Consider the following 24,491-nt stretch of genomic DNA (forward strand, 5'->3'; position numbering starts at 1 on the left):
TAATTTTATCACCAAAGTCAAAGTTGACTTTGATGAGACAAGCGAAAACCAATAATGGGAAACCGTTTCCAAAATGAAGGAAGAGAAAACGACTTCTATATCTTCTACAGAAACATGTGGAAGTATCAGATATAGTCCGTCCGCTATAACTTTTCCCATACGTCACGATTCATTTTCAAACAAATTAAGTCAATCAACTATTTTCAATGGGAAATAAGCCACAATTTTACAAAAAAAAAAATGATTTTATTATTAACATTTCGACACCCAAGTCCAAACGTTAATAAAATCATTTTTTTGGTAAAATTGTGGCTTATTTCCAATTGAAAATAGTAGTTGATTATAAAAATGCCACAAGGAAATAGCTTCAAAACAAAATTAAGTCAAAACATAAAGTGAAACGAACGTCGAAGTCTATATAAATTTTGTATATTGTATACTATGACTTTGGGCTAATTAGCAAAATACAAGGAAAAGTTATTTACCCGCAATTTTATTGCTGGAATCGAATCTTATGATTGTATATATTAATAATATAGGTATGCAAAAATCGCAGATAGAATGCTACTTTTTTTATAAACAAAATGGCGCCCGAAAATCGTGTTTTTTTTAATTTTTATCTATCTAACTCCAAAGATTTTAACTTTACACCAAAAACACCCAAATAACACCCAAAATTTCCCCCGGAAAATGCGGGTTTTTCCAACCAAATCTTTAATTTGCAACTAATATTTTAGATAAGTAATTGTTTATCAATAATTAAATAACTTGGTAATATAAAAGCTCTTTTCGTATAGATTATAATTCCAGAACTCGATACAAATTGAATAAACAGTTTAGCAACAATTGAATTGTTCATTAAAAATTTACGGTCGCTATAATCACCACAATAATTACGATACATAAGAATAAATATGATTTTTGTATAAAAAGACACTGTACCTATCTAATGTACTTTACAGAATTGAAATTGGACTATATAAACGGCCTCAGGAATATATTAAAATTATAAACCATTTTTAGGCTTATAAACAAATAGAATATCTCGGGAAATATTAAATTAAATTAAATCATGAAAATGGTATTGGAAAAAAAAGCGGCAGGACTTAAATCATGAAAATGGTATTGGAAAAGAAAAAACGTTTAATTGTGATAAGTGGTTCCTGAGATACAACCAGTCAAAGTTGACCGGCATTTACGGCAAAGATATAAACAATAAAATCATAATTTTCGAACGATCACTTTTTTATTTTTGGCCTCTTTCTCCACACCAATGTTTATATCTTTAAAATACTCATAACATATATTATTATAATAAAAACTATCGATATTACGAGTGAAAATTGCCAAAAATAGCAAAATTCCAATCAAAAATTAGGTTGGAGAAAATGTAATCTCCAAGTTCAAAATCGGTATACGTTAAAAAAAATGCATTTGCCCGGCTTCCCATGGAGCAATTTTCTTCATTCTTTTTTTTGTTCCCAAGTAACTCGAGTATAGCCATCTAACTAACGCATTATTAAATATCAAACTTGCTTTTGTTTTATTATAATAGATTAATTTATTTATAAGAAAGAAAACTATATATGTTTTCTAGTTGTAGACTTGTTTTAGATAAACTTACTACAAGTGTATCTTTTAACGTTAAAAACACAAACATTCTCATTTGAAAACTGTATAATTATTTAAACAATCTTTATTTAAACAAATGAAAAATTTTTGTTATAATAAATAAATTTATTATAACAAAACAAAAGCAACTTTAACATTTAATAATGCGTCAGTTAGATGGCTCTACTCGAGTTACTTGAGAACAAAAAATAATGAAGAAAATTGCTCCATGGGAAGCCGAGAAAATGCATTTTTTTAACGTATACCGATTTTGAACTTTGAGATTACATTTTTTTTTTCAATCTAATTTTTGATTGAAATTTTGCTATTTTTGTCAATTTTCACTTGTAATATCGACAGTTTTTACCAACAAAAATTCACCGCAATTAAATTCTGCATAGAGATGTGTTTCTCCCTTTTTAGTTCAACGAAAATTTTCCCCGGAAAATGCTGGTTTTTCCAACAAAATCTTTAATTTTCATCTAAAATTTTAGATAAGTAATAATTGTTCATCAATAATTAAATAACTTATATATTTGTTTCGTATAGATTATAATTCCAGAAGCCGATGGAAATTAAATGAACAGTTTAGCAACAATTTAATTGTTAATTAAAAATTTACGGTCGCTATAATAACCACAATAATTCTGATACAACCGGTCAAAGTTGCCCGGCATTTACGGCAAAGATATAAACAATGAATATGGCCGGTTTGCGCTCTTACCTGAAATCGACCGGTTTGCGCTTTGCAATTTTCATAATAGAAATATCTAACTACTATAGTTTCCTTAATCGGCCGATTTGCGCTCTCTTGCAATATAATTTTAATTTCATTCTACAATAATAGTCTGGTGAACCTACCTGACTCAAAATAAGTCCCCTTCCTTGCCTATACAGTAAAGCCACAACATTTCCTAGTATTTTTTAATACACGACGCCATTTTCTTGGCTTTACTTGGAATCACTAAGACACACGACTGAGACAACTGCACCCCGTGAAAGTTGAGTCAGAAAGAACTTAGAAAGCCCTTCTAAGAAGGGAAGGAGGAAGACCCAACCCTTCGGTCCTAACTTAACTTTCGGGTATTTCCGGCTTTTTTTGTGTTTCCACCCGTGAAAGTTAAGTCAGAAAGAACTTAGAAAGCACTTCTAAGAAGGGAAGGAGGAAGACCCAACCCTTCGGTCCTAACTTAACTTTCGGGTATTTCCAGCTTTTTTTGTGTTTCCACCTTCCAATTGCTGTGCACATCATCTAGACTATATCCATTTTTTTTCATAGTTTTATGATTTTTTAAAACTAATTTTACTAGCCTAACCGTTACCTGATCGTTATGGTAGAATAAAAGTAAACGTCGATTACAAGAGAGCGCAAAACGGTCGACATAAGAAAATAATTAGCTATACATCTCCATTAAGAAAGTTAGAGCGCAAACCGGCCGATTTCAGGTAAGGGCGCAAAACGGTCGAGCGCATACCGGCCGACACCATAAACAATAGGATCATAATTTTTGAACCATCACCTTTTTATTTCGGTCCTCTTTTTCCACACCAATTTTCATATCTTTAAAATTTTTAAAACTGTTTCTTCAATTTCCATCGTCTTCTGGAATTATAATCTATACAAAAAGAGCTTTTATATCACCAAGTTATTTAATTATTGATAAATAATTACTTATCTACAATTTTAGTTGAAAATTAAAAATTTTGATGGAAAAACCTGCAATTTCCGGGGAAAATTTTCCTCGAAGTAAATCTTGATAAACACGTCTCTATGCAGAATTTAATTACGTTGAATTTTTGTTTGAGCGCTTTTGATGTAAAGTTAAAATCTTTAGAGGTATAGAGAAAAAAATTGAAAAAACACGATCTTTGGGCGCCATTTTGTTTATAAAAAGAGTAGCACACTATCTGCGGACTTTGCATACATATATTATTAATATATGCAATCATAAGATTCGATTGCAGCAATAAAATTGCTGGTGTAAATAACTTTTCCCAAAACTGGCCAATTCCCCGATAATCTGTCCAGACTATACTACACACATCGGCGTACGTCTCACTTTATGTTTTGACTTCATTTGTTTGAAAATGAATCGTGACGCATGGGAAAAGTTATAGCGGACGAACAAAATACAGAGATCATCTGCAATCCTGTATGAAAACCTGTGTGAAATTATCAAAAAAACTTGACTCAAGTGCATCAGATTAAGAGTGCGGATGGAAGTAAAGATGATATGAGTATGTACTTCAGAAAGTTGCTACATGAAGAACACCAGAGGAGAGACAGAGATTACGGGACCCCAAATGAGTGTAATACCGGCGATAACGAAAGATGATGTTGTCGAGGCTTTAAATAGGATGAACAATGGTAAGGCATTAGGACCTGATTTAATACGTCTGGTGGTTTGGAAGGGTCTAGGTAGGAGAAGAAGTAGATGATGTGTGTCATAAATGATGAGTAGGATATGAGGAAAAAAAGATGCCCAATCCTTGGAGGGATGGTATCACTGTATATAGATAAAGGATACATTCAGGGCTGTAACAGCTATACAGAATAAATACAGGATAAATGTCGCACACAATGAAAATTTGGGAGTGAACTGTAGAGTGACGGTCAAACAGAGTGAGGCCAGAGAGTAGAGGGGAGGTCAGCTCATAGCGAAATAAGACGAGCAGAAAAAGAGCAACATTTTGTGTTTATAGATCTTGGGCAAGCGTATGACACTTCTTCTTCGTCTAGCCATTCACAACCACATCTGAACATAAGTCTCTTCAAGTCTTCCTTTCCATTGTTTTTTGTTGTACGCTACTTGTAGCCAATTTTTCCCGGCAGTTCGTTTCAGATCATCTGTCCATCTCATAGGAGGTCTGCCTGTGGGTCTTTTGTGTTGTATGGTCTCCAGGTTAGAATTGTTCTGTGCCGTCTGTGGCATATGACACAGTTCGCAGAAAATAACTATGAAGATGTATGAGAGGGAAATGGGTTCCTGAGAAGTACGTAAGGCTCGTGTGAAGGATATTTAAGGGAACGTACACCAAAGTAAGGGCATTTTTGGATCATTTTTGCAAGTTTGTATCAAGGTTCGTCACTTAGTCCTTATCTGTTTAATTTCGTTATGGACGTACTGACAGAGAAGGTAAGGGAGGGGGCCCCTTGGCCATTGCTTTTTGCGGATGATATCGTATTAGAGGAGAAGGACAAATAAATGTTGGACAAGTTGGAGGGCTGGAGAAGTGCTATTGACGAGGGAGCACTTAAGGTTAGCAAGTATAAAACGGAGCATATGTGGTTGGGAACAGAAGGAATGGTTGAGAACATCCAATTTCTTGAAGAAAAACTAAGATTGGTAGAAAAAATTAAATATCTTGGCTCCTACATAACGAAACATGGGACACTACATCGAGAAACTGCCCACAGGATACAGGCTGGTTGGTTAAACTGGAAGAGAATGAGCGGGATACTCTGAATATCCTAGTCCTAGGACTACATTTGGATAACAAATTAAAGTAACAAGAACATATCAGAAAGAAAACTGAAAAACTGAAACTAAAACACAAGTAGGTATATTGGTTATTATGTAGAAGCTTACTACTTATAATCAAAAACAAGCTATTAATTTACAAACAAATTCTTAAACCACTATGGTCCTATGATCTACAGATAAGGGGCTGTACTAATGACATAACTATGCTTGCCTTCAAAGAGTCCAAAAACCTAATACTAAGGAAAAGAAAAAAGTCAACGTTCCCTCGCACATCCTCAACAAAAACCTACATCGAGAATTCCGTATATTCATAATTTAAAGAAGAAATAAAAAATATTGCCAAGGGTTACGAAAAGCGACTCTATAACCATACAAACAAGGAAGTGTTAGAATGGCTAGATAATCAGGACCTAGTCCGCCAGGCTCAAACGCACCAAACCTTTCGAACTTGTCTGATAGTGATAGATGTGTAAGTATCAGTTGAAATTCGGGTAGTGAACGAGGCCCCAACAGTGAAGTGTGCAACAACAATTATTATTAGAGGAGTCAATATAGAAAGAAACCATTCATTGTTTAGGAAAAATTCAAATAAGCTTATATGTTTGTAAAACTTCTTTTGATAGTTTATATACATGTTAAAGTAAAAAGTTCTACCCACAGATTTTGCCGCTAATTGTTTATTAATTGTTTAAACAATAACAACTATTTTGTATAAATAATTTTAAAAATATCGTTGAATTCATCACTTTACGTTGATCAAATATGTTTCTATTTTGTTTTTGATTATGGTGAATCCCAATATGGCATTACAATTTGAGAATTCTTATACAGAAGCTCTTATACAGTATATCTGCGTAGCTAGGAACCATATGGGAAACTTTTTTCTTATCAATTTTACGAAAAAATGTTATTCTTCATAAAATGCTCTGCATAGTCTAAAATCTAAAACTCAAGCATCAGATATCAAATTTTATAAATAGTATACGAGATACCTATGTCAAAAATATGAATTTCGTTAAAGACTAAAGTACCTTTATATTCCAGAATATCAATTGTTGTTATAAAAACTATGTTTTAATATACAATTACATCCTTCTAATTAAAAAAAAAGTTTTAAATTTTTTCTCAAATTACGGATACCCATCATCATTTTATTACAATTATGATAACTATTTTATTAAAATATAAGTTTTCAATCTAATAGCACATAAAATAATAAAAATATTACTCTAGATCCCACCAGATTGAAAACAATGGAAACCTTCTCTGGTTACACCTCCGAGGCTTCTAAAATTTGCAAGCCATAACGGATGCTGAGACTAAAGATGAGGGAATTTTACAATTTATAATTCACGTCCCATCTGCAGAGCGCGGTAAAGTGTCAACGAGAATGGTTCCCTTCGTACTCCAATCAGAGTAAACATGTAAATAAAAAATGAATAAAATGAAATTTTCAATTTCGTTGCAACACTAAACTACAACCGCATTATATTCTAATTCAATCAGAGAGTGCAGCAAGCACCTCTACCGGTTTCAAAACTTATTAGTCTCTCATCAGGAGGCACATATGCTGCTCTCTCTGACCCAACCAGGACAAAACCCCGGCGTGCAGTTACGGATTGCAACGAACGAAATGGCAGGGATGCGCTAGCGGCAACTGCTAGCAAAAGACTAAGTTTTCAATCTAATAGCTTATAGCACATAAAATAATAAAAATATTACTCTACATCCCACCAGATTGAAAACAATGGGAACCTTCTCTGGTTACACCTCCGAGGCTTCTAAAATTTGCAAGCCATAACGGATGCTGAGACTAAAGAAGATGAGGGAATTTTACAATTTATAATTCACGTCCCATCTGCTCAGCGCGGTAAAGTTCCAACGAGAATGGTTCCCTTCGTACTCGAATATAAGAATATAATGCGGCTGTAATTTCGTGTTGCAACGAAATTTCAAATGGTTATTCATTTTTGATTTACATGTTTACTCTGATTGGAGTACGAAGGGAACGAATCTCGTTGGAACTTTACCACGCTGAGCAGATGGGACGTAAATTATTAAAATTCCCTCATCTTCTTTAGTCTCAGCATCCGTTATGGCTTGCAAATTTTAGAAGCCTCGGAGGTGTAACCATAGAAGGTTCCCATTGTTTTCAATCTGGTGGGATGTAGAGTTATATTTTTATTATTTTATGTGCTATTAGATTGAAAACTTAGTCTTTTGCTAGCAGTTGCCGCTAGGGCATCCCTCTCATTTCGTTCGTTGCAATCCGTAACCGCACGCCGGGGTTTGTCCTGGTCGGGTCAGAGAGAGCAGCATATCGCCACCACCTACGAAAAGTATAACTCTGAAAAATGCCGTTAAGAGTAGAACTTTCAATGAACGCCGCGAAAAATATTATTTTCGATTATATAATAATTGTGAAAATTATAATCCCTAATAAAGTGTTAGCGAAAAAATTTATTTTTTGAGGAGTATAGGAGGTTTTTAGGAGTAAAAAGTTCTCAGAAATAATTGTTTTCGTCGGCAGAAACAAAAATAATTGTTTTCGTCGGCATCTATTATGAACTAAATCTTTTCGTTATAAATATTTTGGGAGTTATAATCTTCGCGGACAAGCATATAAAAATTTTTTTATCGCCAACACTTATCAAAGAGTTATTATTTTCACTGGACATATATTAGGAATCACATTAATCATAGGTACCAGCGATATGTGCCTCCTGATGAGAGACTAATAAGTTTAGAAACCGGTAGAGGTGCTTGCCGCACTCTCTGATTGAACTAGAGCTGTAGTTTCGTGTTGCAACGAAACTGAAAACGGTTATTCATTTTTTAACTATTTTATTATCAATTTCAGAAAAAAAAATATTCTTCATAAAATGCTCTAACTGGTCTAAAATCTAAGATACAATCATCAGATATCAAGCTTTTTTAATTTTATAGTTCACAATATTTCAATTAGAACGATGTCATTGAATATTGAAACATAGTTTTTAATTTTAAACAACTTTTCTTAATATAGTCGTTTCGCTAAACTCACACACAACTGGCTAGTGATTTTAGTAGGATTTTTTTTTGTTTTTTTTTGACCAATTTTGCCAAAATTACTAACTACTTAGTAATTATTAACTATTTAGTAATTATTTTATTGCCAGTCTTACCAAATCGACAAAATTACTTACTAAAATCACTAGCCAGTTCTGTCTGAGTTTAGCGAACCGACTATAACAATTTTCGATATTGTGAATTATAAAGGTACTTTACTTTCGAGTGAAATTCATATTTTTTAACATACCTCGTATAAAATTATTAAAATTTTATATCTGATTGCTGCATCCTAGATTATATATGATGCAGAGTATTTTACAAAGAATAACTTGTTTTCGTAAAATTCATAAAAAATTATCAATAGGTTCAAAACTACGCAAACATACTATAAGAGCCCAAAAAAATTTTTTGTTGAAATTTCCAAATTATTTTTGAAGCTTATTATTAAATGTATTTTAGATAAATTTTTGCAGAAAAAGTTTTGATCACTTTGTATAAAAAATTTTTTAGCTGGCAATTTTCGGTTTTTGTATCATTTTTTGATCTTTCTTAACTTTCTCAAAAAGAAATTGTTTATTTCATTTTTAAAGTAAAATAATTAAGTGCATTTTACTTTAGAAATAAATCTATTCAAACTTGGGTAATACCTTCTTAAATGGTGGTAATTAAGTGGTGGTCAATCTGTAAAACTACGAAGTTTTCAAAAATTACATGTTTTGAGATGCCGTATCATTTGAATTAAAATTTTGAGATTTTTTTTGAAAACGTCGTTTATAAGATGTCTGAAAGGTAAGTTTTTGCAAATTTGAGAGTTTTATAGGTAAAATTGTATTATTTACACATTTTTAAATCATTTTCAAACAAAATTCATGTAAGTCTTACTTTCAGCCCACACCGTACCTATGCTCATACATTTTATTTCTTTTTATTATAACCATAAGATAGATTAATTGTTCTTCTTGCGTGTCCAATTTACAAAATTTCATTTGCTCCATTAGGTAAAGAATTATATTGAAATAACTCAACCGTACACTTCGCCCAACGCTAGTTCACAGTGCGCCAATGTTTGTGAGAAGGGTGACTTTAGCGTTATAAATAAAAAATTATAGAAGCTATAGATTTAATTTTAGAAAAATCTTTATATGTACAGGGTGTTTCATTGGGAAACGGAAATACTTTAACGGTGAATAGAGGTCACCGAGCCGGTTCTAGATATATTACATTTTTGCCCTGCCTACTTTTATAACCGAATTACAGGGTGTTTTATCGATTTTGCCCATTTCTTTCCTAAGCCATAACTTTAGAACCACACTGTCAATTTTTTTGATATTTGGTACACATATGTCTCATTCAAAACCCAAACGATCGACATACTAACTACAAGAAAAATCCAGGTCCGGATTAACAAAAAATTATAAAGTAATTGTGACCTTAAAACAACACCCTGTATATTTAAATTTTGAAAATCTATTTGCATATTTGCCCCAATGAATTGTATCACCCGAATGTCATTCTTTAGGGGTGAGCAAGTCTCTCAGGCTGGGTTAAATCACTATGCTTGCTTGCTTGCTTGCATATTTGAAAAGAGAACAAAAAAGTAAGTTTAATGGTTCGCTTTAATTTTTCGGCCAGACAATTTTATGACTTTAATTTTGAAATTATATGAATTTTTTAAGAACTCTGACATTAAAAAGCAGATATTATTAACTTTTAGTTGTAAATTATTAAAGTTAATGAATAAATACTCATTTTAAAAATAATCAATACTTATTTACCACATTGGAACGACCCAATTACTAATGACAAGAAAAATCCAGGTCCGGATTAACAAAAAAATCTAAAGTAATTGTGACCTTGAACCAACATTGTATATTGAAATTTTGAAAATTTTACTGCGCATAAAAAACTGTGATTAAAGGTTAATTTTAATTATTTCGCCGTTAATTTAATTACATCAATTTTGAAATTTTAAGAACTCCGAGATTAAAAACCAGGTGTGTATTATTAACTTTTAATAATTTAATGTTAATGAATCAATACTTATTTTAAAAATACTTAATACTTATTTACTACGCTGGCTTCATGGATTCCCCTGATTTGTAGCTGTATGCACATCATCAAAAATTAGAATTGCGAGAATTGGGATATTTTAATGATTAAGTAAAGAATTAAAAAACAGATGTATCTAATAAAAAAAATCGTTTAAACAATTCAACAATTTAACATAAATTAAAAATATTTGAACTATAACAGTTGCTCAAAATGTCCGCCATTTTGTTCGATGCATTTCCTTGCTCGTTTTAAAAGATTTCGAATCGATTTTCTAATTACATTGGGATTGTACTTCATTTTTCTGGCAGCTTCTTGTGATCTTGACAGAAATAATCAATATGATTTCAAAATTGCCGCAATTAAATTATCTGCGCAAAAATTTGACATGCACATTTTAAAGCAGTTTTTGATGCTCTTTACAAATACGCAAACAAATTTTCAAAATTTTAATATACAGGGTGTTGTTTCAAGGTCACAATTACTTTATATTTTTTTGTTAATCCGGACCTGGATTTTTCTTGTCATTAGTAATTGGGTCGTTCCAATATGGTAAATAAGTATTAATTATTTTTAAAATGAGTATTTATTCATTAACTTTAATAATTTACAACTAAAAGTTAATAATATCTGCTTTTTAATGTCAGAGTTCTTAAAAAATTCATATAATTTCAAAATTAAAGTCATAAAATTGTCTGGCCGAAAAATTAAAGCGAACCATTAAACTTACTTTTTTGTTCTCTTTTCAAATATGCAAATAGATTTTCAAAATTTGAATATACAGGGTGTTGTTTTAAGGTGACAATTACTTTATAATTTTTTGTTAATCTGGACCTGGATTTTTCTTGTTAGTCCTGTCGCCAGGGGGGGTACAACGGCCTCGTTAATTCAGATGGACTTACTCAAGTTTTTTTTTATGTATTTTGACCCGTAGAACACGAATTTTTTGGGTAACAGTTGATCCGGATGTCGATAAGATTGTTATAGACCAAGAACTTGAGGAATCAAATAACAGCGATTTTTGGCAAAACAAAACAATATTTTGTATTTTTTGGGCCATTTTAAGTAAAAAATATTTCTACAAGTTTTTTCGTGGGATGCACAGTTTTTGAGATAAACGCGGTTGAACTTTAAAAAAATCGAAAAATTGCAATTTTTGAACCCGAATAACTTTTGATTAAAAAATAAAATAGCAAGTCTGCTTACCGCATTTGAAAGTTTAAGTCAAATTATATCGGTTTTGATTATTTGCATTGGTAAAAATTTGTTTTTTTATTGTTTAACAAAGCTATAAACACGTAGGGTTTCCCGTGCTTTTACATGCGTTTTAACGCATGTAACGTAGAAATAGACTTGATTGCACTAGTACCTATTCTACCTACTCGTTCGATTTTAAATGAGAAATCATAGAAACATCACTCACGCACTAGTTGTTTGTAGCTTTGTTTAACAATAACACAATAAATTTTTAGCAATGCAAATAATCAAAACCGACATAATTTGACTTGAACTTTCAAAGGCGCTAAGCAGAATTGCTATTTTATTTTTTAATCAAAAGTTATTCGGGTTTAAAAATTGCAGTTTTTCGATTTTTTGAAAGTTCAACCGCGTTTATCTCGAAAACTGTGCATCCTACTAAAAAACTTGTAGAAATATTTTTTGCTTAAAATGACCCAAAAAATACAAAATATTGTTTTGTTTTGCCAAAAATCGCTGTTATTTGATTCCTCAAGTTCTTGGTCTATAACAATCTTATCGACATCCGGATCAACTGTTACCCAAAAAATTCGTGTTCTACGGGTCAAAATACATAAAAAAAACTTGGGTAAGTCCATCTGAATTAACGAGGCCGTTGTACCCCCCCTGGCGACAGGACTATGTAGTTAGTATGTCGATCGTTTGGGTTTTGAATGAGACATATGTGTACCAAATATCAAAAAGATATATAGGGTGGTTCTGAAGTTATGGCTTAGGAAAGAAATGGGCAAAATCGATAAAACATCATGTAACTCGGTTATAAAAGTCGGCAGGGCAAAAAATGTAGTATATCTAGAACCGGCTCGGTGACCTCTATTCATCATTAAAGTATTTCCGTTTCCCAATGAAACACCCTGTATAAGGTTTTTTTGTAACATTTTCTGAATTTTCCAACTCTGCTTTTTTCTAAGATTTATATTTTCGGAGCTATTTAAAAAACAACTAATGTTGCAGTTCATTTGTTTAATAAAAAATAAAGTACCCACTTCTGAAGTATAACTTTTTGATATGTTGTTTATTTAACATTTCTTATTTAAATTACAAAAAGTTTCATCTTGTTTGATTTTTTCCGAAGTCAAAATCTCTATTGGCTCCCTTATATTAGATTTAACCATTGGACATACCAGGTATATGTGGTTTTTCCATTATATACTTGCACATGCACGAAATTACTCACGAATTAGTTTTTATACTAGGTCTCTTTTTTCTCAGAGAAACTATTATCAAGGATCAACAATACGGCATGTTTTTGATACCTTGTTTACCATGAATTTTGACATTTTATCATTTTTAGTGACAGTGACATTAGCTCATTTGTTGTGTTTATTGGAATTTAAAACTTATATTGTGTTTATTTTATAAAGTTATATTGTGTTAAATATATTATAACATAAACAGTTATATTATGTATAGTTAAATATAAATGTATAATATAACTATAAAAATACGCCCTCCGATAATCGCCACTTACTAATCATTACATTGACAGTACATATCAATGAGATTACATATCGGCGTACGTTTCACTTGTTTTGATTTAACTTGTTTGCAAATGAATTAAGACATTTGTGCAAAAATATAATGAAACAACTAGAGCAAATAAGGTTAAATACATAAAAAATCTTGCCACACGCACCGAAATGCCAATACCGACTCCGATTACATAAGAGGGTACATAAAAGCTATAAATAATAAAATATATCCCGTATAATGTACACATTAACGAAGTACCAGGGTCAATCCAAGTCAAGTGGTCCAAAGGTGGTTGCTTGACTATTTTTAATATTTTTTATTTTTCTACCTTTTAAACTTCAGTCTATAGAGAGTACAAAATTGCATTCATTTTATTTTTAAAAAATTTGGTTTGCCGATGACAGCCATTTTTTTTAAAGTGTGTAGATCATTTTCACGGAAAACATGGCCTCGCTCTTTAGCCAATATTTTTACTGAGGTTTGTCCTAGAACGATAAATCAAAAACCAAACTTTTAGAAATGTATGCTCTAAAAAAATTGCCCAAAGCCTACCCTTAAGGCCTTAAATGAACCTCAAAGTTTGAAAAGGTAAACTGAAAAAATTCCATTTCAGCATTTTTTTAACAGCATAAGGCCAGCCGATAATGTTTGTAATTTTTTTTTTCTGAAAAAGATATACCTACATACTCTAAATAAAAAAAGTTTGAGGTTTAAGACTAGTAATTTTTTTTCAAAAAAAATCTCAAAAATTGTAATTTTTTGAAAAATCTCAAAGTTTGACCCCTTATATCCCTGATGGGCACGGATGAAAAAATTTGAAATTTGGCTGAATGTTAGCCCCTAGCAAGTAGAATAAGAAGCAAAAATTTGGAGTTGCAGACTTACGTCATACAGGAGTTACAGGCCTGAAAAAATGGTCAAAAATCAAAATGGTCAAAATTGAGCGTTTGCGGGCAGGGTAACTAAAATTCAAATAAACTGTCTAAGTGTCTAATGAAATAAAAATTAATGTATTTTCACCAGATTTCACAATGAATACAAATTTATACAGGGTGGGCCAAAGAAAAGAGTCCACCTATTAGATTTTAAGGAAATGCTGAAATAGGTCCATTTTTATTTTTATTATATTGCAACTTTTTGGGATATATTTCATACTATGTGACGTCATCCATCAGAGCGAGATGACGCAATCGATGATTTTTTAAATGGGAATAGGGGTCTTGTGGCAACTAAAAATACATTGTACTGCTATCAGAAAATAGAAAAAATGTTTATTTCACAAATAAACATTTCTTTTCGCTTAAATTAAATCACAAACAGCCTCACACCTACCTCTTGACAGTTTGAACATTTAATTTAAGCGAAAAGCAATGTTTAGTTGCCAAGCAATATTTTCTTTTTCTATCTTATGACAGCAATACAATGTATTTTGAGTTAAATAAATTACATGCATTCTTCTTTTTGTGTCAATTAATTTAATTCAAAAATTATTTTTTGGCCACCCTGTATAAATAATTATATTATTGTTTATACTACTGAACAGAGAATTGAACACTCTTTCAAATGAGATAACATACGACCCCTATTCCCATTAAAAAAATCATCGATTACGTCATCACCCCCAGATGGATGACGTCACTGACGATGACACGTCATGGAGACGTATGAAATATATAGAAAAAAATTGTAATTTAAAAATAAAAATCGACCTGTTTCGGCATTCCCTGAACTTAAAATATAATAGCTGCCACATATCAAGGTGAACTCTTTTTTTTTGGCCCACCCTGTATAAATTTGTATTCATTAAGAAATCTTATGAAAATAGATTAATTTTTATTTCATTAGACAGTTTATTTGAATTTTAATTACCCTGCCTGCAAACGCTCAAAATTTTGACCATTTTTTCAGGCCTGTAACTCCTATATCAGGTAAGTCTGCAACTGCATATTTTTACTCCTTATTCTACTTGCTAGGGGCTAACATTCAGCCAAATTTCAAATTTTTTCATCCGTGCCCATCAGAGATATAAGGGGTCAAACTTTAAGATTTTTCAAAAAATTACATTTTTGAGATTTTTTTTTGAAAAAAATGACTCAAGTCTCAAAGCTCAAACTTTTTTTATTTAAAGTATGTACTTATGTTTTCTCCAGAAAAAAAATTACAAACCATTATCGGATTGCCTTATGCTGTTAAAAAATGCTGAAAATGGAATTTTATCAGTTTACCTTCTCAAATTTTGAGGTTCATTTAAGACCTTAAGGGTAGTTTGAAATTAAATGATGCTACGGGCCGTTTTTTTAGAGCATACTTTTCTAAAAAGTTTGGTTTTTGATTTATTGTTCTAGGACAAACCTCAGTGAAAATATTGGTTAAAGAGCGAAGTCATGTTTTCCGTGAAAATGATCGATACGCTTTAACAAAAATGACCGTCATCAGCAAAATAATTTTTTTTTAAAATAAAATAAATGGAATTCTGTAGTCTCTATAGACTGAAGTTTAAAAGGTAGAAAAATAAAAATTATTAAAAATAGTCAAGCAACCAACTTAATTTACATTGGACCACTTGGCATGGATTGACCCGTCAATATTGAAGATTTAAGTAGAAAACAATACATTATTTTTGCAAAGGTCATGATATATCTATATAAACTGCGCGTCAGATAAAGCGGGCCATCCGTAATATATAATTTCTTTTTATATATTTCTCAACTTTATTTTAATGTGTGTAATTAAATTAAATGGATTATCACGTGTAGTGAAAAGCTAGACTGGGCCTGTAAAAACAAGAAACAAATTCGCAAAAATTACTAAGTCACAAAATTCTCAGAATTCATTGATGGTTTTGAGAACTGTGTGAAATAATGTAGTGTTCTAAAGAGTTATATCATCGTTCATAGCTCAATTATTGCTCATCAAATATATCAATATATCAATTATTGATATAACTGTAAGTAATGGTACATCGAAATTTTCAATACATTATTTTCTCAATTTTTTTCTTTGTTTTCCATTTGTTACTAATGATATTTTTGGGTTACGTACTACAAGACTCACTGAGCCAATACACAATAGATTTAATTTGATATAAATAAGAAAAAAAGAAAAATATAAAAAAATTCTTAAATTTTATGGGGACCCGTTTTCTCTAACGCGCAGTGTATTTAAAAAACTAGAACATTTCAGAAACACAAAACATCGCTGATGAGAATTCTATTTTATAATAGGTTTATAGGACCGGTTTCACCAACAACAAATAAATCAATGAATAGTTAGTTATTCGTCGAATAAAATTTATTAGTCGATTATATTTTTATTGTGTTTCCATACAATTTTGATAATTTAAAGTAAAACTGACAAATTTTCTTTGTTATAGATATTTAAAGCGAGATTAACATGAACAATTTATTCGAACAGTGAATAGTTATTTGATAAATATTGTTTGGTAAAATAAAATGCTATTTGAGGTTAGTGAAATGTAGATGTGTCAGTTTGTTGGTCGAACAAGTTTATTCATTGAATAAACTACTATTCGTCGTTAGTAAAACCGGTTATTAGCCAGACTATTTGTGTTTTGTATAGCATTACAATTCCAATTTTTATTATTGTATGGCATATGAGTATAAACAGATATTTTTAAATTAAGGAGTGGAAGGGAGATTTAAAAAGATAATATTTTTAAAGTAAGGAAATTATAAAAGAAATATTAGTTAATCAACCTCAATTACTTGCCTAGTTTTCATCAGTCTTTCTTTACATTTTTTAGTATGTTCCTTAGCTTGTGCCAAATCACTCGTTTCAAACTGACATAGCATACAAAATATTACATTATTACTCTTAAATAATTTTACAGATATTTGTTTTCTCGGACACACTTTTTGATGTTTTCTAGCCTCCCACGTTTTTAAGAATACTGAAGAACAATTAACACACCAAACTCCTATTCTGTATCCATGTCGAAGATCTTTCACATGCTCAATCACATCACATGTATTTGAAAAATGTGCCAGACATTTATTGCACTTATATTCACTATTGGCTATTTGGCAAAAATGGTCGATAATGTGCGAGTCTAGTAATTTCAAATATCTAGTATTGAAATTGCATGAATCACATTTATAGACCGTAAGAATCTTTTGGTCAACTAAATGATCGTCTAAGACAACGCATCGTCTATCTGTCGCCAACTGTCTAATTAATTTAGATGATGTGGATGTTTTTTGGATGTTTATCAAAGTAGTATCTTTACTAGTAACTTTATCCTTTGCGATTGATGATTCCGACATAGGCAGTTTATTTATGTCATCAGAACAATTTTGACTATTACACTTTAAGCCTTCGTTAATTTCTATCATAGAATGACAGGCTTCAGTTACCCTTGTTCCACACCTACCCACTATCACACTAACTTGCGAAGGGAGGCCTTTATGTGTGTTGTTTGTATTTTCAGTTGTTTCAGTATTAATTGAACTATTAGTTAAAACACTTGCCAAATCTCTCATTATGGAGTTCATTTCAGTATCTATAGTTGTAGTAATTTTATTGGTATTAGCATCATGGGTTGTACATTCAGCTGGCGCAACATTAGAAATTTCAGTATCATTAGTTTCTCCATTTTTATATGAATCATCGTTTTCTACAGACACCGACCCAATTGCATTATTTGTGCTTTGACACGAGTTCAACAGCAAATTAGAAACAATATTAATGTTTGAATCTGACAAGCGTTCAGCTGTGTTCCCACTGCTCTTTTGCACATTAACAGCATTAAACTCATTCTCAATTTCTCCATCTTTATGCGAATCATCGTTTTCGACAGACATCCCAATTGCATTGTTTGTATTTTGATATGGGTTCAACAGCCAATTAGAAACGATATTAATGTCTGAATCTGACAAACGTTCAACTTCGTTCCTACTTCCCTTTTGCACATAAACAGCATTAGACTCATCAGTTTCTCCATTGTTATGCGAATCATCCTTTTCGACACACATCATCCCAATTGCATTGTTTGTTTTTTGGCATGAGTTTAACAGTAAATTAGAAACGATATTAATGTTTGAATATGACAAACGTTCAGCTTCGTCCCTACTCCCCATTTGCACATTAAAATCATTGCACTCATTCTCAATATCCGTTTCTTGTTGTGAACAGTATTCGTGATCTCTTAATACCGCAGCACTTCTATTTTGAGTATCAACCGCTAATGGATCAACATCTAATTGTTTAATACGTTCTTCATCCATTTTAGCGTCTTCATTGACTATTACTAAATTATTAGGCTCTTCGTATACTTTATTAACTGGTTCAATTGGCGTTTCATCATCCGACAGTATTATGACGTGAGTAGATTCATTTGATTGATGTTTCTCTGTGGTATTATTCGTTTGCAAATCTATCACACTAGTGCTGTTAGGAATTGCAGAAAATAAACTACTAGTTTCTCCAACTGTTACAGGGTTTTTTCTTAGGAGATATAAAAGAAGTCGATTCATAATCCTTGAATATGAATCAACTTGTTGAGATGTGACTAAATTGGTTGGTGCTGCAACTGTTGTAGATTTTAATGATGCTTTTGGCGTTGACTTCTTGTTTTTCGAATATGTCTGCAATTTTACTGGTCGAACCTTTTTACACTGGTTCATATGTTCGTCCATACGCATTTGAACTGTACACCTATATCGACAATATGCACAATATAAGTATTTATTCGATAATGGTTTTGACATCTTGAACCTGAAAATAAAGCAAAATTGATGTGAAATAGAAGGCTATCAAATATTTAAAGCTATTACAAGAACTGTGGCTGTTAGTATTAAACTACTGTGTTCTCCTTGGGACAAAGTGAAAACAAATAAAATATAACTAACAAACAAAAGGAAAGGATCCCACTAGTTCGCTGTATACCATAGTTTAAATAAACTTAAAATGAAGTAAAGCACTTCTGGACTAAAATGGTATAGGTATACGAGTATTTAACAAAAAATTACTAAAAAATGAACTTCGTAGATGAGTAGAAGCGAGATTTAAAAAGATAATATTTTTAAAGTAAGGAAGTTATAAAAGCAAGATTTGTTAATCAACCTCTATTACTTGTCTAGTGTTCATCACTCTTTCTTTATGTATTTTAGTATGTTCCTTAGCTTGTGCCAAATCACTCGTTTCATACTGACATAGCATACAAAATATTACATTATTACTTCTAAATAATTTTACGGATATTTGTTTCCTGGGACACACTTTTTGATGTTTTCTAGCTTCCCACGTCTTTAAGAATATTGAAGAACAATTAACACACCAAACTCCTATCGTGTATCCATGTTGAAGTTTTTTAACATGCTCAATCACATCACGTTTATCTGACAAATGTGCCCGACATTTATTGCACGTATATTTACTATTGGCCATTTGGCAAAAATGATCGATGATGTGCGAGTCTAGTAATTTCAAATATCTAGTATTGAAATTGCACGAATCACATTTATAGATCGTCAGAATCTTTTGGTCAACTAAATGATCGGCTAAGAAAACGCATCGTTTGTCTGTCAACAACTGTCTAATCAATTTAGATGATGTGGATGTTTTTTGAATGTCAATCAAAGTAGTATCTTCACTAGTAGCTTTATCCTTTGCGATTGATGTTTCCGACATAGGCAGTTTATTTAAGTCACCAGAACAATTTTGAGTATTCAATGCTAATTTAGATGATGCGACTATTTTTTGGATTTGGATATTCATCAAGCTATGATCTCCACTAATAACAACTTTATCCTTTGCGATTGATTTTTCCGACATAGGTAGTTTATTTAAGTCACCAGGAAAATTTTTAATATTACACTTTGAGCCTTCGTTAATTTCTATTATCGAATGACAGACTTCAGTTACCCTTGATCCACAACTACACACTACCACACTATTTTGCCAAGGGAGGTCTCTATTTAAGTTGTTTGTATTTTCAGTTGTTTCATTATTAAGTGAACTATCCGTTAAAACACTTGCCAAGTCTTTCATTACTGAATTAATTTCAGTATCTGTAGTTGTAGTTATTTTATTGGTATCGGCATCATGGGTTGTAGATTCAGCTGGTGCAACATTAGGAATTTCAGTATCAGTAATTTCTCCATTTTTACATGGATCATCGTTTTCTAGAGACACCAACCCAATTGCATTATTTGAGTTTTGACATGATTTGAACAGCAAATTAGAAACGTTATTAATGTTTGAATCTGACAAACGTTCAGCTTCGTTGCTACTACCCATTTGCACATTAACAGCATTAAACTCATTCTCAATTTGTCCATTTTTATACAAATAATTTTCGACAGACATCATCCTAATTGCATTGTTTGTTTTTTGACATGAGGGCAACAGTAAATTAGAAACGATATTAGTGTTTGAATCTGACAAACGTTTAGCTTCGTTCCTACTGCCGATTTGCATATTAACATCATTACACTCATTTCCAGCCCTTTTATTTTCAGTATCAACAGCTAATGAATCGATATCTAATTGTTTAACAAGTTCTTTATCCATTTTAGCGTCTTCATTGACTATTACTAAATTATTAGGCTCTTCGTATACTTTATTAACTGGCTCAATTGGTGTTTCATCATCCGACAGTATTATGACGTGGGTAGATTCTTTTGATTGATGTTTCTCTGTGGTATTATTCGGTTGTAAATATATCCCACTAGTTCTGTTAGGAATTGCAGAAAATAAACTACTAGTTTCTCCAACTGTTACAGGGTTTTTTCTAATGAGATATAAAAGGAGTCGATTCATAATCCTTGAATGTGAATCAACTTGTTGAGATGGGACTAAATTGGTTGGTGCTGCAACTATTGTAGTTTTTAATGTATTTGGAGTTGACTTCTTGTTTTTCGAATACGTCTGCATTTTTACTAGACGGACGTTTTTACACTTATTCATATGTTCTTCCATATGCATTTGAACGGTACACGTATATCGACAATATGCACAATATAAGTATTTATTCGATAATGGATTTGACATCTTGAATCTGAAAATAAAGCAAAATTGATGTGAAATAGAAGGCTATCAAATATTTAAAACTACTACAAGAACTACGGCATCTTAGTATTAAACTACTGTCTTCTCATTGAGACAAATCAAAAACAAATAAAATATAACTATGTAATATTTTTTTTTTTATATTATAAGATTAGTAAATAATTAATATACCTTTTATCCCTTTACAAGCAACAATATTACGCCTATGGCCTACTGCGCTGTTAATTCTCTGCCGGAATGAAAATCGAAATTAGTTAATGTGATAATAACGGGACTAATTTTATTGCAGCTTGCCGAAACACAATGTTTTGAAAATAGACTAAAAGTATCTTATTTTATGTTGTTATTGTAATCGGTATAGTATAAAGGCCTCCCAAAAAGTTACTGCTAGAGTTCCGTTAGGTATTACACTTTATTCAAAGCGGCAATGGTATTGCAATGTTTTATTGCCACTTTCCGTTTCAGTAATATTTCAAAGGAATAACTTTCCCTTCTGAGACCACCGTTAGGTCCCTTGACTTATTCTTTCGGCATCTTTATAAAATACCGCTACTTCACCTAAAAACTAAACTAGGTCGGTTCTTTTTTTTTTGAGTTCCATTTTTTGAGTAGGGATATATCCCCACTTTTTTAGAGGGAAAGATCGCAAAGATTGCGAAGAGAAGGACTTGGCGGCTGAGTAGCTTGAAGGGCAGACGTGTATCTCTAGTACTGCATATCTTATCTACCATATAGCTTATCTGCAATATATCTCGTGAGTGAGAAGTCACTCTATGCTCTTATGATCTTATCTGATCATGATTGTTTACCGGATATTATCTATAGGCATATCTATATATTCACATATGGATATTATTTTCTTTTATTTTCTCTCGTCTACCCCCTTGATTACCCACCAAAAGTCACATATATCTTTGAGTACGGTTAAGTGAAAAAATATCACAATACCGTTATCTATTCGATTTGCGGGTGAGCTGATCACTCGCTGATCTCTAGTATCTTACCGTTGAGTGAAAATCACTCAACTATGTAATTATCTTCGAGAAAAACTCAGTACCTTACCGTTAAGTGAAAAATCATTTAATATGTCTCGGAACGAAACTCAGTACCTTACCGTTAAGTGGAAAATCACTTAGGTTATCTTTGAGTAAAGTTCATTTATCTTTGCTCACTATATTATCGTTAAGTGGAAAACCACTCAAACTATCAATGCGAAAGCACCCTATCTGGTTAGTAAATGGCAAATCATTTGCCTACTGTACCGTGAAAGTTATAATAACCTTGATCACGTTGTTATACTTTTAGTATCAATATATTAGTTATAGTAACTCCTATATTACCTATTATAATTTTTTACAAGAAGTCCTTTATGGACTTATCAACCCTAAATGGCGATAATTTATTTATGATCTGACATACAACCAGTGATGAATCGAGCTACCGTGAGTGAATCGTAAGAATATAATTCTCGACGTAAACTTTATTTTTCTTCTTCCATATTTCGGAATCTGTTTTGACCTTACTAGTTGTCACGACAGGAACGGCTAGGACGATGATCTGGGATTCGTTCGCTAGGGACCTGTTGAGCTTTTAAGGAAGACAGACAGATTGCTCTTAAATCTTCTTAGTCTTTCATTCTTTCTTTTAGTACTGATGTTGTCTACCAGACCCTCTTTCCCTGTAATGACTTAGAAGTTTTCGCATATTAACTTCAACCTGATTGTGACTTAACCGATTGTGGCCCTAAAGTTAATTTAGGCGTGTGATACGCGTAGCTATCAACTGACAACCATGTACTTACTTCTTTCTTCTTCTATTTTTTTATCTAGTTGAGATTTTATTTATTCTTTTGGGGAACCTTCACTTTGGCATATGCATCTCAAAGACGTTAAGATTTAATCGAGCGTTGTTAATTTAGCCATTTTAATACCGTATCTTTAATCAGAGATTTCCTCAACATATCTCTGTCTCTAATTTATCTTGCCGAATTCGATAGGTATTCCTGTTGTATTGAGGTTTACTTTAGATGTCTTTGTTATCCTGACGTTGGGTTACCGCCTTCGTTAATAATGATAACGTTTTTATATCTTTATATTTATCTTATATATTTCTCGAGGCACGTTCCTCGAATAGTTTTAAGGGCATAGAAAAAAATGTATCCTTAGGTTTTTATCCGAAACCATTGTCCTTCTTCACCGGTTTCCTCTCTTGGGAGGGGGCTGTGTAACATTTTTTTTATATTATGAGATTAGTAAATAATTAATATACCTTTTATCCCTTTACAAGCAACAATATTACGCCTATGGCCTACTGCGCTGTTAATTCTCTGCCGGCATGACAATCGAAATTAGTTAATGGGATAATAACGGGACTATTTTTATTGCAGCTTGCCGAAACACAATGTTTTGAAAATAGACTGAAAGTATCTTATTTTATGTTGTTATTGTAATCGGTATAGTATAAAGGCCTCCCAAAAAGTTACTGCTAGAGTTCCGTTAGGTATTACACTTTATTCAAAGCGGCAATGGTATTGCAATGTTTTATTGCCACTTTCCGTTTCAGTAATATTTCAAAGGAATAACTTTCCCTTCTGAAACCACCGTTAGGTCCCTTGACTTATTCTTTCGGCATCTTTATAAAATACCGCTACTTCACCTAAAAACTAAACTAGGTCGGTTCTTTTTTTGGAGTTCCATTTTTTGAGTAGGGATGATATATCCCCACTTTTTTAGAGGGAAAGATCGCAAAGATTGCGAAGAGAAGGACTTGGCGGCTGAGTAGCTTGAAGGGCAGACGTGTCTCTCTAGTACCGCATATATTATCTACCATATACCTTATCTGCAATATATCTCGGGAGTGAGAAGTCACTCTATGATCTTATGATCTTATCTGAGTGGTATTCACTCGCTTATCGTATCTGTATTTGGATCTAACACCAGATTAGATTCAAATTACCATATAACTTCAGTGCTTGCTTACTAGTTAAAGTAAATATAGATTCAGTGCAATTTAAGAGGCAGAGTAACTGTAAGTGTCTTAATTATACTACCTACAACTATTTCCAAAAATAGAGCAATCTATGGGCTATCTACCTCAAAAATATCTTCATCTTTGTTAAGGCTAACCTCCGGTGTAATCTCATCAGAGATTTCATTAATAGAACTTTTTATTCATTAAATAAGAACTTTTCATTGTCAAACCTTAAATACAAACATTCACTAATTCATTAATAGCTGTGCGATTGATTTTTTTCTATAAAACCAAGTGCGGGGTGGTTTTTGATCTTTGAACTGTAAAAGTTCGTTAACTTTGTATGCTTTGCATTTAATTTTATTATATCTTTGTACTTTATATTTTCTATCCATCATTGAATTTACCATATCAGTTATCTCAAGATAAGCCCTAAAACAGTAAAGAGAGATTTTCATGATAGATGCTTGATTTGATTTTTTTTTTAATTCATAACCAGGCTCTCTTTACTGTGTTTTTAATTGTGCATGTTTTTGTCATAATATGATACTTGTATTTATTCTATCA

At 32.0% G+C, this 24,491-nt stretch overlaps 1 protein-coding gene across 2 annotated transcripts in view; it reads right to left on the reverse strand.

Annotated features, from left to right (window-relative positions):
* Positions 1-14,438: 14,438 nt before the first annotated feature.
* The window catches only part of LOC126885107 (probable serine/threonine-protein kinase DDB_G0282963), a 56,934-nt gene continuing 46,881 nt past the window's right edge, over positions 14,439-24,491 (reverse strand). Inside the window, exon 4 of one of the 2 annotated variants that reach the window (XM_050651533.1) lies at positions 14,439-18,659. In XM_050651533.1, the coding sequence (XP_050507490.1) occupies positions 16,634-18,659 (2,026 nt within the window). In that variant the 3' untranslated portion in view covers positions 14,439-16,633. The other variant, XM_050651534.1, reaches the window with a different exon arrangement.

Source organism: Diabrotica virgifera, chromosome 5 (genome assembly GCF_917563875.1).
Source record: "Diabrotica virgifera virgifera chromosome 5, PGI_DIABVI_V3a".
Classification (NCBI taxonomy): domain Eukaryota; kingdom Metazoa; phylum Arthropoda; class Insecta; order Coleoptera; family Chrysomelidae; genus Diabrotica; species Diabrotica virgifera.